The sequence below is a fragment of the Mytilus trossulus genome, chromosome 7, assembly GCF_036588685.1.
Source record: "Mytilus trossulus isolate FHL-02 chromosome 7, PNRI_Mtr1.1.1.hap1, whole genome shotgun sequence".
Taxonomy (NCBI): domain Eukaryota; kingdom Metazoa; phylum Mollusca; class Bivalvia; order Mytilida; family Mytilidae; genus Mytilus; species Mytilus trossulus.
In genome coordinates, this window is record NC_086379.1 from 25,400,333 (window position 1) to 25,412,493 (window position 12,161).

A 12,161-nucleotide genomic window follows, 5' to 3' on the forward strand; every position below is an offset into this window, starting at 1 on the left:
TTAACTTATTCAACATTCAATATCATATATATTGATCACAAAACATTGTCTATCATCAAAACTCTAAAATGTATATTTTCATTTCTTTCAGAAATTTTGTGAAAACAAGTTTCCTCTACTTTTCTGTCAATGTTACATGCAATGTTTAAGAGATAAATACAGTAAGAATCATTTTCTTTCTGAACATGTAAAGGCTCTTTTTCATTGTGTTACCCTCACATTAAAAAATTGTATTAATATTTTTGCAATTATCTCATTTCTGTCATAAAATAGTGACTTAAATGTTGCATGTAACGTGGACACAAAATATATGAATAATGAACCATGCCAGAATTGACCTTAAAAGATATAAAAAGCCTCCAAACAACCATCTGAATGTAAATTATACAATTATACTGCCACATTTCTCATATATGATATTATTTAAATAGTGGTTAATACCAAAACCATTCACCTACATTTCAGACAGCAGACATATTTTTTAATTATACCAGTAGTTATGCTTGTTCATGGTGGTACACTATGGAAGGCTAAATTAAAAGATATTCAAATGTCAAAATAACCAGAAAAATCAAATTAAGACCAAAGATAGATCAATTGATGAAGGAGTCATCCAAAATTTCCACAACATGAAACATTTTTATATCAGTAAGTTTAAGCAACCCGTTTTTTTATGCACAGGGATGAGATTGATAAGAAGACAACCACACAACCATCAGCATCCACAAGTTTCTTACTCAATAACTAATACTGACAAAGTAAGGGTACAAAATGATTACATGTATCCCTCATTCATGTGACACAGTTACACTTAAAATTAATAGTATGAAAAACCAAGACAAAATATGGACAAATCTACGAGAGGTTGATACAGCTGCATTTATTGAGAATCTTATTTTCAATCGTTTACATAACTTCTATAAAGAACAATTTGGGTTTCATCTTTGAGGTTGTTGTCTGATAGACATATTACCCAATATCTCGTTTTATTTCTGCTGGTAAATCTTACATTTATGATAACTTTTTAAGGTTTAAACAATAAATTTTATTTCAAACATTCAAAACAAGTTTCTTGTTTCTTGTTTTCTGTCTCCAACATTTTCAACTATCTATCTGAAAAAAAACCAATTAATCTACCCTTAATCAGAACCAAAATCCATGCATAGATTATAAAATTTACAATAATATAGAAACTCTCAAATATCTTGTTTCGTTTTTTCAATGCCATTTCATCTTGAAAACTTGTTACCTAAACTACAGGAAGCCACAATTTAAAGGGCCCCATAATGACCAGTGTAAAACAATTCAGAAGAGAAAACCAACACCCACTAGACCATAGTCCTGTTTTCAACTTTATTTGGCCTTCTTTTACTTTGTTGTTTTATAATTAGCGTCACTGAAGAGTCTTTTGTAAACGAAAAGCGTTTCTGGCCTACAAAATTTCAATTCTGGTATCCATGATGAGTTTATTATTATTATTTTGAAATCAGAAGGAGCCTGAACCTCTTATAATGCAAAAGATATTCTGGAATGTCAATTATTGGCATAACAATTTAAAAAAATATGTTACAAATGGAATTTCTCATGATTTCTATAATGAGCATCAGTAAATACACATGATACATGTGTTGACTGGTGATTGAAAAGGGATAAATAAACAAGATTTTGAAATAACTATCTTCTACACTGCTGTAGAATGGTCAAATTGGAGATCACTAGTATGTCTGCATACACAGTCACCATCATCTGGTTTTCTGACACAGACAAACACTACTATCTGACTGGCTTAAAGGACCGTCACCACCTGACTCACTAATAGGGACCTTATCAGACTGGCTAACACAGACATCATAATCTGCCAGGCTGATAGCTAGGGTTATCACCATTTGACAGGCTGAAAGGGATATCACCATCTGACTGGCTGACAGGGACATCACCATCTGACTGGCTGACAGGGACATCACCATCTGACTGGCTGACAGGAACATCACCAACTGACTGACTAATATGAACATCCCCATCTGCCAGGCTGACTAGGACATCACCATCTGTTGGCTGACAGGGACATTACCCTCTGACTGGATTACAAGAACATCACAGACTGACTGACTGACAGGAACATCACCAACTAACTGATTGACTGATATTTACATCACTATCTTCCAGGCTGACAGGGACATCACCATCTGTCTAGCTGCCAGGGACATCACCATCTGACTGGTTGACAGGGACAGTATCTTTTTGCAGCATCTTCCTGAGAGTTTTCTTCATCACATTTATTGCTGATCAACTTTTTCCTTTTTAGGTTTATATTGCCTGTAGATTTTTTTTATTAAAAATTGCATGTAAATTTTCAAGACCGACACCAATTTTGTTGTCAATGCAGAAAATACACTTCTAAAAAGAATGTCTAAATTTAGAAATAAAGATGAAGTTTGATGGTGGTAAAACAAGTTAAATTATCAATAATCTCTTAATAGAGCAAAGGAGTTAGTAAATGTTATCAGTTCTGTTCATGCATGTAACATTGACAGAAAGTAAAAGGTTGTATGTCAATGTTACATACATGAAGACCAGAAGATGAAAGTGGTGTGCTTAATAGTCAACTTTGGAGAAATAATATAAATGCTGCCCAGTAATATCTAATTAATCATTTAGGTTATAAAATGTTATATAAATGTCTGACTTTAAGGAAGTAATACCTTTGCATGTAACATAAAAAAATCTGGACACAAAATATTGTTGTCAATGTTACTAACTAGTGTTAAAAGACAAATTAAACAGGAAAACATAAAAACGCTTTAATTTTGTAAAATAAAAAATAAGATGATAGCTCCATATGGCAGTAAGTTTTGTTTACGCATGTAACACTGGCCTGAACATGTGAAAGTCTAAATAATAGACTCTGTCAATGTTACATACACAATTTCTTAATGAAAAAAAAGTTTAATTTGGGTTTACTTTATACATTATTTTTTAAAATAAGTATCATAATAATAACTTTGTATATTAAAAATTAGATTAACTGTTGATTTCAACACAGTAAAATCTTCTCATGTAACACAAAAAAGACCTGATACAAAAATCGTAGTCCATGTTACTCATAAAGTTATCATAGGAGCATCAAAGAAATTGTGTGATGACAATATTTCAGATGTTAGTCATTTATAAACTCAGATAAACTCATTTTAAAGCTCATAACAGAGGTTTGGAAATCAATGCTTTAAAAACATTATAATTCTGGGTTATGTATGTAACATTGACAGGAACACCAACAAATGATGAGGAAAAATTGCTAGTCAATCAGGAAAAAAATAAACACAAATGATTAAAACTCATTTATTTCTTTAATATCATTTTAATGAAGCAAATTTTAAATTTCAACAAGATTTTATTGATTGAATAATTGTATGCACATTTATTAGGTTGTAGCATGTAACCTGGACGCAGAAGATGTGTCAATGTTACATGCCTTTAAACGATAAGAATTACAAGTAAATATTGTAAAGTCTAGAAATCAAGAAAGATCAACAACTTCTCTGTTAAAAATTCAGCATAAATTTACATTTGATTTAATATTATGCACTGGCCAGTTATGCTTTAAGTGTAATAAAGTAATATTGTTTTTATTCTGGTGTCAATGTTACATTTTATGTTTTCAAATTAAGTGGCCAGTTATCTTTATAATGCTGAGAATGAATACAAGTACTAGTTAATCAAATTGGCAATTAATCTGTGGTATTTCATGTAAAAAATTAGATTGATAAGGCAAACCGTACAAAAAAAAGCTTTTGCATGTATCATAGACACCTTTCCTTGGTAAATATTTTCGTGTCAATGTTATGTACAGAAATCTCTCCAGCAATAAAATGAATATCGTAAGGGTCAAACCTGTTTAAATACAAGATAAACTTATATTTTTTGACAAAATTGCAAAGCAAGTCACACATCATTATCAAAGAACCTAATTTACACAAAAAGTGCATGTAACACTTCATTGTGAGGTCAAAATTAACCTGGTCCCACTCTCTTATCATCTGCTTGATCACTGGTAGATGCCAAGTGTGAAAGATGACAAAGCCACATTTTAATGTAATTATCAGTGGGTTGAAATTTGAAAAAAATAGTTATGTTAATGCTTACTATAAAAAGTATACAACTGTTATAAAAAGATGAGTATTATTGGGCAGTATTGACACGAAAATGAAATAAATTTTCTTACCTTCTATATTTTTCAAACTTCAGTTGATTGATAAAAATCATGAAATCCAAATTGTAACCATTGTTGACACCTTTCAAAATTTGCCATGCTGGACCAATAACTTGCTTCCAAAGCTAATCAGCTAATGAAAAGGTGCATGTAACATTTGTTGACCCGAAAAGTTACATGCACTTGTCCATTTTCAAACGTATTTTATTTGCAGCAATAATCGGATTCTGTACAAAATGGGGTTTCTAAATGATAGACCGATCATTTTGCAGTTGATTTTCAACTATTATAGTAGAACAATTCTTCAGGCATATTCTAAATATGACTAGGGGTTTTGCCACTGCAGAAATGTCACACTTTTTGTCTACAGTTTTCAACTGCCAGCACATAACAAGTGCTGATTTTTTTAATTTTTTTTTAATTGGATCCATTTTTTTTGCATGTGGCAATAAAGACTAACCCACTTTGCTATTTAAACAATGTTTATTCTCCATATTTGCATGATTTCTTTATTTTTTAATTGGATAAACACTATTGACCCTAAAATTTCACTAGTGAATTCCTGCCCATATAGTAAAAAAACTAAAAGCCATGATGCTGCATTTAAATAGTCTATTGAACAGATTTAACACAATGAATTTTAATAGATACATACTCCAAACACTTGCCACTCTCCTTAGTAGCTTAGCATTATGTTTCTGTATTAGATAAACCTGCTGCAGTAGAAAATACTATTTAGTTGAAATACACCTTTTATTCCTTATACCATTTACACGCATGATTAATTTCAAATTGCTATTTAAGATTTATTAGAAGAAATTTGCTTTCAGTAAACTTTGTGGAGGAGGATTAGAAAGCATGGCAATCACTGAAGCTTTTGGTGAATTCAGAACAGGCAAAACACAGCTGTCTCATACAATGTGTGGTAAGAGTTGGATCATTTATATGTTGAGAATATAATTTGTTTTTCATGTTTAATATGTTTTATACAGAGTAAAAATATAAAGACTACCAAAAACACCTTCAAAATCACTTGTCTGAGAGCAACACATGAACTAAAGGCTGCTCACTATTTTCACTTATGCAATAGTATAGCTCCAATCATGTTTTGTTCAGTTTGAAACATACATAAAAACAAAATGTGATTAAAAAAAATTACAAATGTAGAACAGAATGAAAATGTCAGAGAAATCCATGAAAAATTACTATTGACAAAAGAACAAAGTGGAGGTGTTTTAAGAAATATTTTTCCTTGAAAGGTAATATAAAACACTGAAGGGAAGTTCTTCTTTGGGATAATTTAGAAATTTTAAAAATTTATGTTTTTAAAAGTAAAATAAGAACATCTGTCTGTGACAATATTTTTTTTAAATATTTTCCTCCGGATAAAAAAATAACAACAACTACTGTGACATTTTTTCCTCCGGATCAAATTGCACCCGGATATAATTTTGCTTTACAATTTCACATCAGTACAAAAATATGTACTTATTATTTCAGTAACAGCACAGCTTCCTGGAGCCAATGGATATACAGGGGGCAAAGTGGTTCTTATTGATACAGAGAATACCTTGTATCCAAAAGATTTATAGATTACTACTGAAATGTGTCTGAAAAAATTATTTAAAAAAAAAATATTCACAAGAACAAGATTAGATTAATTGTTGGTGTAAGCTATCTAGTTGCTTGACAACCATGCATTGAACAATTTCACAAAAAAAGGTTTCACTTATATGGGGGTTGATAAAGCGGCCAATGTTGGAAAGAATCCGAACTTAGAAATAAGGCCATTTGAAGTCTTTTTATTTTTAAAGCAATAACTGCAGAATATAAGTAATATCTGCAATTCACTAAATGAACAAAAAAAACTTCTTTCTCAACATGTTTGTAGAAATTCCCCATGTGTGCTGCAACTGTTAAAGAGGACTTCAACCAATCCAATTTACAACTTTCACTTCAATAAAATATGTATAAACTTAACCCTGCAAAGAGAAAAAACAAAATTTAATTTAAAGTAAACATTGGTTGAATATCTTTTTATGCACCATGACTTTTTTCATAATAGTGATTGCCCTGAACATGTATGATATATTTGCCACTGGACCTCACATGAAGCAATCTGCAATCACTCCATCACTATAGTGATTTCAAAATTTTGTACATTGTCCAAATATTTTTTGTGGATATTTTTAGGAATTCTTTTTAAATCTAATTAACATATGTAATTTTTCCTTAACACACAAAAAGTCGTCCTGACAGACTGAGAACCATTGCAGACAGATTTAACCTAGACCAGAGTGCTGTATTAGATAATGTTATTTATGCCAGAGCTTATACAAGTAAGTTTATTTAAAAGAATAGAAAAATAGACATAAATTAAAATCTCTTCAGACTTTTGATATTTGGCAGATTTTTCAGTTAACCTTGAGCTGTCAATGTATATTTGTTTCGCCTCACAGAAGTTCCAATGGAAACTTTGTTAGGCCACTTTTTTTTTATTAGTTGGTTTACGGGATTCTTCTTAAAAAAGGAAGGGTAGGAGGTCGAAAAAAAATTAAAAATAAAAACTATGAAAAAATGTAGGGTAGGAGGTTGAAAAATAAATAAAAATAAAAATTGGAATTAATACTGTTTTTTTTAAACCAAAAATGGAGAGAAACAACAATGACATTACTCTATATAATAGTTATATAATCGCTGGAGTATATACACTCAAAAATGAGTCCACTCCTTGACGGGTAGATAGATAGATATGATAGTATTATGCATTTTGTACTAAACATGTATGCAGATCGTTTCATAATTTGGTATTGATTCTTGCTGTTTTAATTTAAATTTAATGTGTAACAAGGAGTCCAATGTCAATGTAGATTGATGAAAGCATGTCCCTGATGAAAGGGAAGTGTCTTTACCAATTGCATTTGTCTTTGTTCTGTGTATTTATTTATCAAATTTAGATCAGGGAGTGACAAAATTCCTCATAACAAAATACAATCTTATTGAGGAAATACCATATGCGCTCTGCATGTCATATGCCTTCATATGTGGTACCTGAAAACGAATGTAGGACAGAAAGTCACAGGACAAAAAGTCACGGACTAAAATTCACAGGACAAAAAGTCACAATTCAGTTTTTAGATATTTTTCTTTAAACAAGAAAAAAATAATTTTAAAAACAAAGTTTTTGTTTTTTTCTTGAACTCTTATATATAAAGCAACTTTGTAATTAAAATTTATTCAATAAATATCAATGGTGTCTTCCTTCTATTCCCACTTTTTAAAAATACTATTCCTTCTATTCCCACCTGCAAATAACAATAGGTGTTTTGATAAATAATTTGTTTTTATAACAATCAAGGTTAATTATAATTTTACCTAAGATTTACCTGTATTTTTTTAAAAAGCCTAACATATTTGGTACACTGTTTAGGTATTAATTATACCTTGTTTATTTGCAATATGTTTCTTTTTTCATCATAGAAATACTTAAAAATAAAGAAAAATAATGATAAATAGATTGGACTTAGACTTATTTTTAATTTGTACTCAGAAATAAAGATAAATTATGATAGAAGATTGTAGTTAGAATTATTTAAAAAAAAAAATGAATTTGTACTTAAAAAATTAAGAAAAATTATGATAAATAGATTGGAGTCAGATTAATTTTAAAATATTCAAATTTGTAACCTTAAAAAATTGTCGGAGAACTTTCATCTTGCAAGAACACAATGTACAACAAACACAAGAAGAACCTTCCATTTTACCCAAACTGTGATCAAATCAATCATACTAACAGACGACAACACAGAAGGGCGTATGCTCATCTTCAGTACGCAAAAGAATATAACATACTTATCAGCTGCAGATATAATATATGGTAATCCACTCGTACCCAGTTTATTTCCAGCCAAGAGTGAACTAGTATATACATGGTTCCTGACTTTACTTAAAGATATCTACCAACTAAAACTTCAGCCTTCCAATATCTTCCTGGACTACAAAGTCGCCATCTGAAATTCTGCCACTAGACGCAATGCATCTGGAGAAAAGCACAAGAAAGTGGACTTCAGGTCCCATACAAGGATGACGACAATAATCATCAACTAGTATGCTGTGCCGCTGTACTTCCACTTATACCCTTTGCTGAGGTTGAAGGTGTGTGCTTTAATGCCCTAACAGACATAGGTCAGATTGATACAACTAAACAGCCTTTACAGACTATGTAACAACATACTGGGTTGAACAGAACAGTCACCTTTGGAACCACTACTTAACACAAGGATCAAGGACAACAAATCATCGAGAGGGATGGCACAGCAAGCTGAAGAAACATTCCACGCAGCCACATCCAAACATCTTTCAACAAATTAAACTTCCGTAACATAAGAACGCCTTGACCATGATCCAGTATGTAGCCAGTGGGAAGAGAGTGGCCCTTTAAAAGAAGTATGTAGAAATCAACAACAGATTAGACGAACTTAAGGTTAGACACCACAACCAGGAAGTCACAACAGTAGAGTTTGGTGATGCAGCCTCCCACCTTCTTCACATAGAACAGATTGTTAAACTTTAATTGACTTGTATACAGTGATTGTCTAATGTTTGTGCTAAAATGTGCTGTTGTATAATTTGTTTATCAATTATGAACAAATAATTGTTCTGAAAACAAAATGTCAAAGTGAATTTGTACTTAAATGGCTTCATGGTGCCAAGAAATGTCCCCTTTGCATGATTAAAATTTGATAACTTTTCATTTAACAAAGCTTATGAACAATGTCATACACTTAAAAATGAATAGATGTAATAAAAAGAAAATATTTCAAGATTTTTCTCCTATATATTCAAACAATTGTCAAAAAAATAATTGTGACTTTTTGTCCTGTGACTTTTTGTCCTATCAAATTTGTGACTTTATGTCCTGTGACTTTTTGTCCTGTGACTTTCTGTCCGTTGAAAACATGTCCTTCTTAGGCTTTTTATACTATTTTACACTGCTATTAATAAAGTATTAGCTTATATCTCGAAGTGTTCTGTGATTGTCCCTTTTTATAAATGTCGAAGTGATTTTAATTGTCAGGCATTCTATTATAGTAATACATGTTCTGATTTTGTGTTGGGATCTTGTTCACCATATCCCATCTCTGTTCCATTAAATCTTAATGGGTACGGTGGGATGGTATTTAGGTATTTATATAATAAGGCCAATTAATCAGACACCCATCCCTGGAAGCAAGTTAAAAGATTCTTCCCTTAAGTGACGTCTGGCAAGTGACGTCTAACAAATCTTGGATGCCAGAAAGCCTTGCCAGACGTCATAATTATTTGGACTAATACCTCATATGTGTAATGACAAATGGAGCTCAATCCTCAAGAAACTAAAACAACCCCTTTCGACGGGTTTCAGACTTTCTGATCAACACTTGAACCAAAGTTGACCCGCTGTCAACCTCACTGACTGTCTAGGACAGGGTTTCAAATTAGCGGTTGTTCGACCTTTTAAACCAAACTTCCCAAACCATCTCAAAAATAATTTTCATTTTTATTATTTATTCATGACTGCGATGTTTATTTTGTTCAACCGTTAGATTTACACCGAAAATCTCCAAGGCAACAATATTAAAATCGTATCTGCCATTATCTGGTCCTCCATTTCAACTTCTGAAGCATGTTGTCGGCTCTCCGAACTTTCCCGAACATTGATTGCCGAGTTTATGAGCTTCGGTCCTTGCTTGGAGTTGCCTTCATTTTCAACTGGTTCCTTTTCACCGCATCAAATCATGATCAAACGTTGACTGAACAGGGAACCTCCTTTCAACTGGTTCCTTTTCACCACATTAGATCATCATGAAACCTTGACTGAACAGGGAACTGCACGGGATTTCCGAATCCACTCCAAGGGTATTCCGATCTTTTTTAATCATGTTTTTATTTTTATTTGTACTTCTTGAAACAGAAAAAGGTCGGTGGAATTAAAAAAAATCTTCAAAATCGTTTTTATTTTATTTCAAAATCGTGAAAAACAGGGTCGGCAGATCCGTAAACCAACTAATAAAAAAAAAGTGGCCTTATAAACATTGTCATAATATCTATTCCTATTGGAATGAAATAATTCCTTGTTAATATATAAAATTTATTTTCAAGAAGCAGAAGAAAATTTGTAATTAATATTCTTTCTCCTTTTTCAAATAAAAAATAAATATATCACCTTTTAGATATAGATTATTAATAATTTTAGGTGAACATCAGCATGAGTTATTGGATTTTGTAGCTGCTAAATTTTATGAAGAACCAGGAGTTTTTAAACTTTTGGTATGTATTACATGAGAACTTATAGTTTTAAATTTTTCATCCTGTGCAAATTGCATTAGAATTTGATTGACAGAGAAAATCAATGAAAGCAGTTAAAAGAAGTTCATTGATGTATGATAAGAATTTTGTAAAATGTTGTATCTTCTATAAACTGGCATGAAGACTGGTTTACTATACACCAGCCCTGAAATTATTGGGACTGTATGACATTCTGACCTGGTTCCCCCTCTTATTAACCCTTTCGCCGATGAGTCCCGTTTTACCGGGATTCACGCTTCAGACAGCTGACGATGAGTCCAGTTTTACCAGGATCGGAATACCTCTTTTATGTTTCCCGCTCAAAACAGTGCAAACATGAGTTATTTTTCTTTGATGAATACCCGGATGAAAGTGTAAACATGGCGGTTCCGTTTGTTGAAAACCATGTCAAAATCAGAGGAAATTTACAGAATTTACGACAATTTGAAATGAGGGAACATTTTTTTTGAAAGAATTGAAGCCAAACTGTGTCAAAAGCGGAGGAAATTTATGGAATTTACGAGAATTTGAAATGAGGGAACATTTTTTTTGAAAGAATTGAAGCCAAACTAGTATACTTTTTTTACATAAAACGTCGTTTTATGTACAAAACACTTGGAATGAACTTCGTTCAATGTGAGGAATTTGTACAGCCTCATAAAAATTTTTCAAAATTTTGACTTTTGGGTTAAAAAATTACGATTTGGGGTTAAAAAGCAGAATTTTTGAGAATTTCACCCAAAATATGCTGAAAATTGGAAAATTTGAATATTTTACGAAGAAAAAATTATCAAAACATGAACAAAACTGTGAACATGGTGTTAGTGAATGAAATAAATACACAAATAAGTACAAACAAGTTTTTATTGACATTTATTATGAAGATCTCCCACTTGAGTAATAGTAGCCAGGGAAGCCATCGTCTCAGAGTAGCTTCTCTCTGGGCAGCAATCGGTGAAAGGGTTAAGCTGATATCTCATGGTTATCATTGATACTTCATTCACATTGTCTATTGTTGAAAATCTTTTGGTAAGACTCTTCTGTTAGTCAATCTTAGAACATTTTTAGTTTAGAGGGATAACATTGCAGCTATGAGCTGAAGACTGTCTTTTCAAGGACTGTTTGTTCCTTTCTGCAGCACCTAGTTCTTTTTTTAGCAAAAAAAAATTTTACCAATGATTACCAATATTGTTGAGGTTTGATACTATAAAAAAAAGAGTCCAAATTATAAAAAATAACAAAGTAAAAGTTCCAGCATCATCACAAAATACAAACGATAAATAAAACTTAGTTTCTTTGTTATTCATATAGATAGTAGATTCCATTATGGCTTTGTTCCGAGTTGACTTTAGTGGCAGAGGTGAACTAGCAGACAGACAACAGAAGCTAGCCCAAATGTTATCAAGACTTCAGAAAATCTCAGAAGGTATGGGGATTGTGATTTCAGTATGGCATATTCAAAATTTATAGATGCCATTTAATTCATGATTCATATATATGCGGATAATATTCGATACGTGTAATCAAAGGATACAGACTTTTTTTTACTGTACATGTCAGGGCAAATACCATAAATGTTCAAAAGGTTTGTATAAAGGATAAAAGAGGAACCAAAATTTTATTT

At 31.7% G+C, this 12,161-nt stretch overlaps 1 protein-coding gene across 1 annotated transcript in view; it reads left to right on the top strand.

Annotated features, from left to right (window-relative positions):
- LOC134724827 (meiotic recombination protein DMC1/LIM15 homolog) overlaps nt 1-12,161 on the top strand; it is a 48,093-nt gene that overhangs the window by 18,918 nt on the left and 17,014 nt on the right. The window contains exons 7-11 of the mRNA XM_063588110.1: nt 5,041-5,135; nt 5,711-5,783; nt 6,458-6,549; nt 10,446-10,519; nt 11,849-11,963. Coding sequence (XP_063444180.1) covers nt 5,041-5,135; nt 5,711-5,783; nt 6,458-6,549; nt 10,446-10,519; nt 11,849-11,963 — 449 coding nt within the window. The remainder of the gene's footprint in view (nt 1-5,040; nt 5,136-5,710; nt 5,784-6,457; nt 6,550-10,445; nt 10,520-11,848; nt 11,964-12,161) is intronic.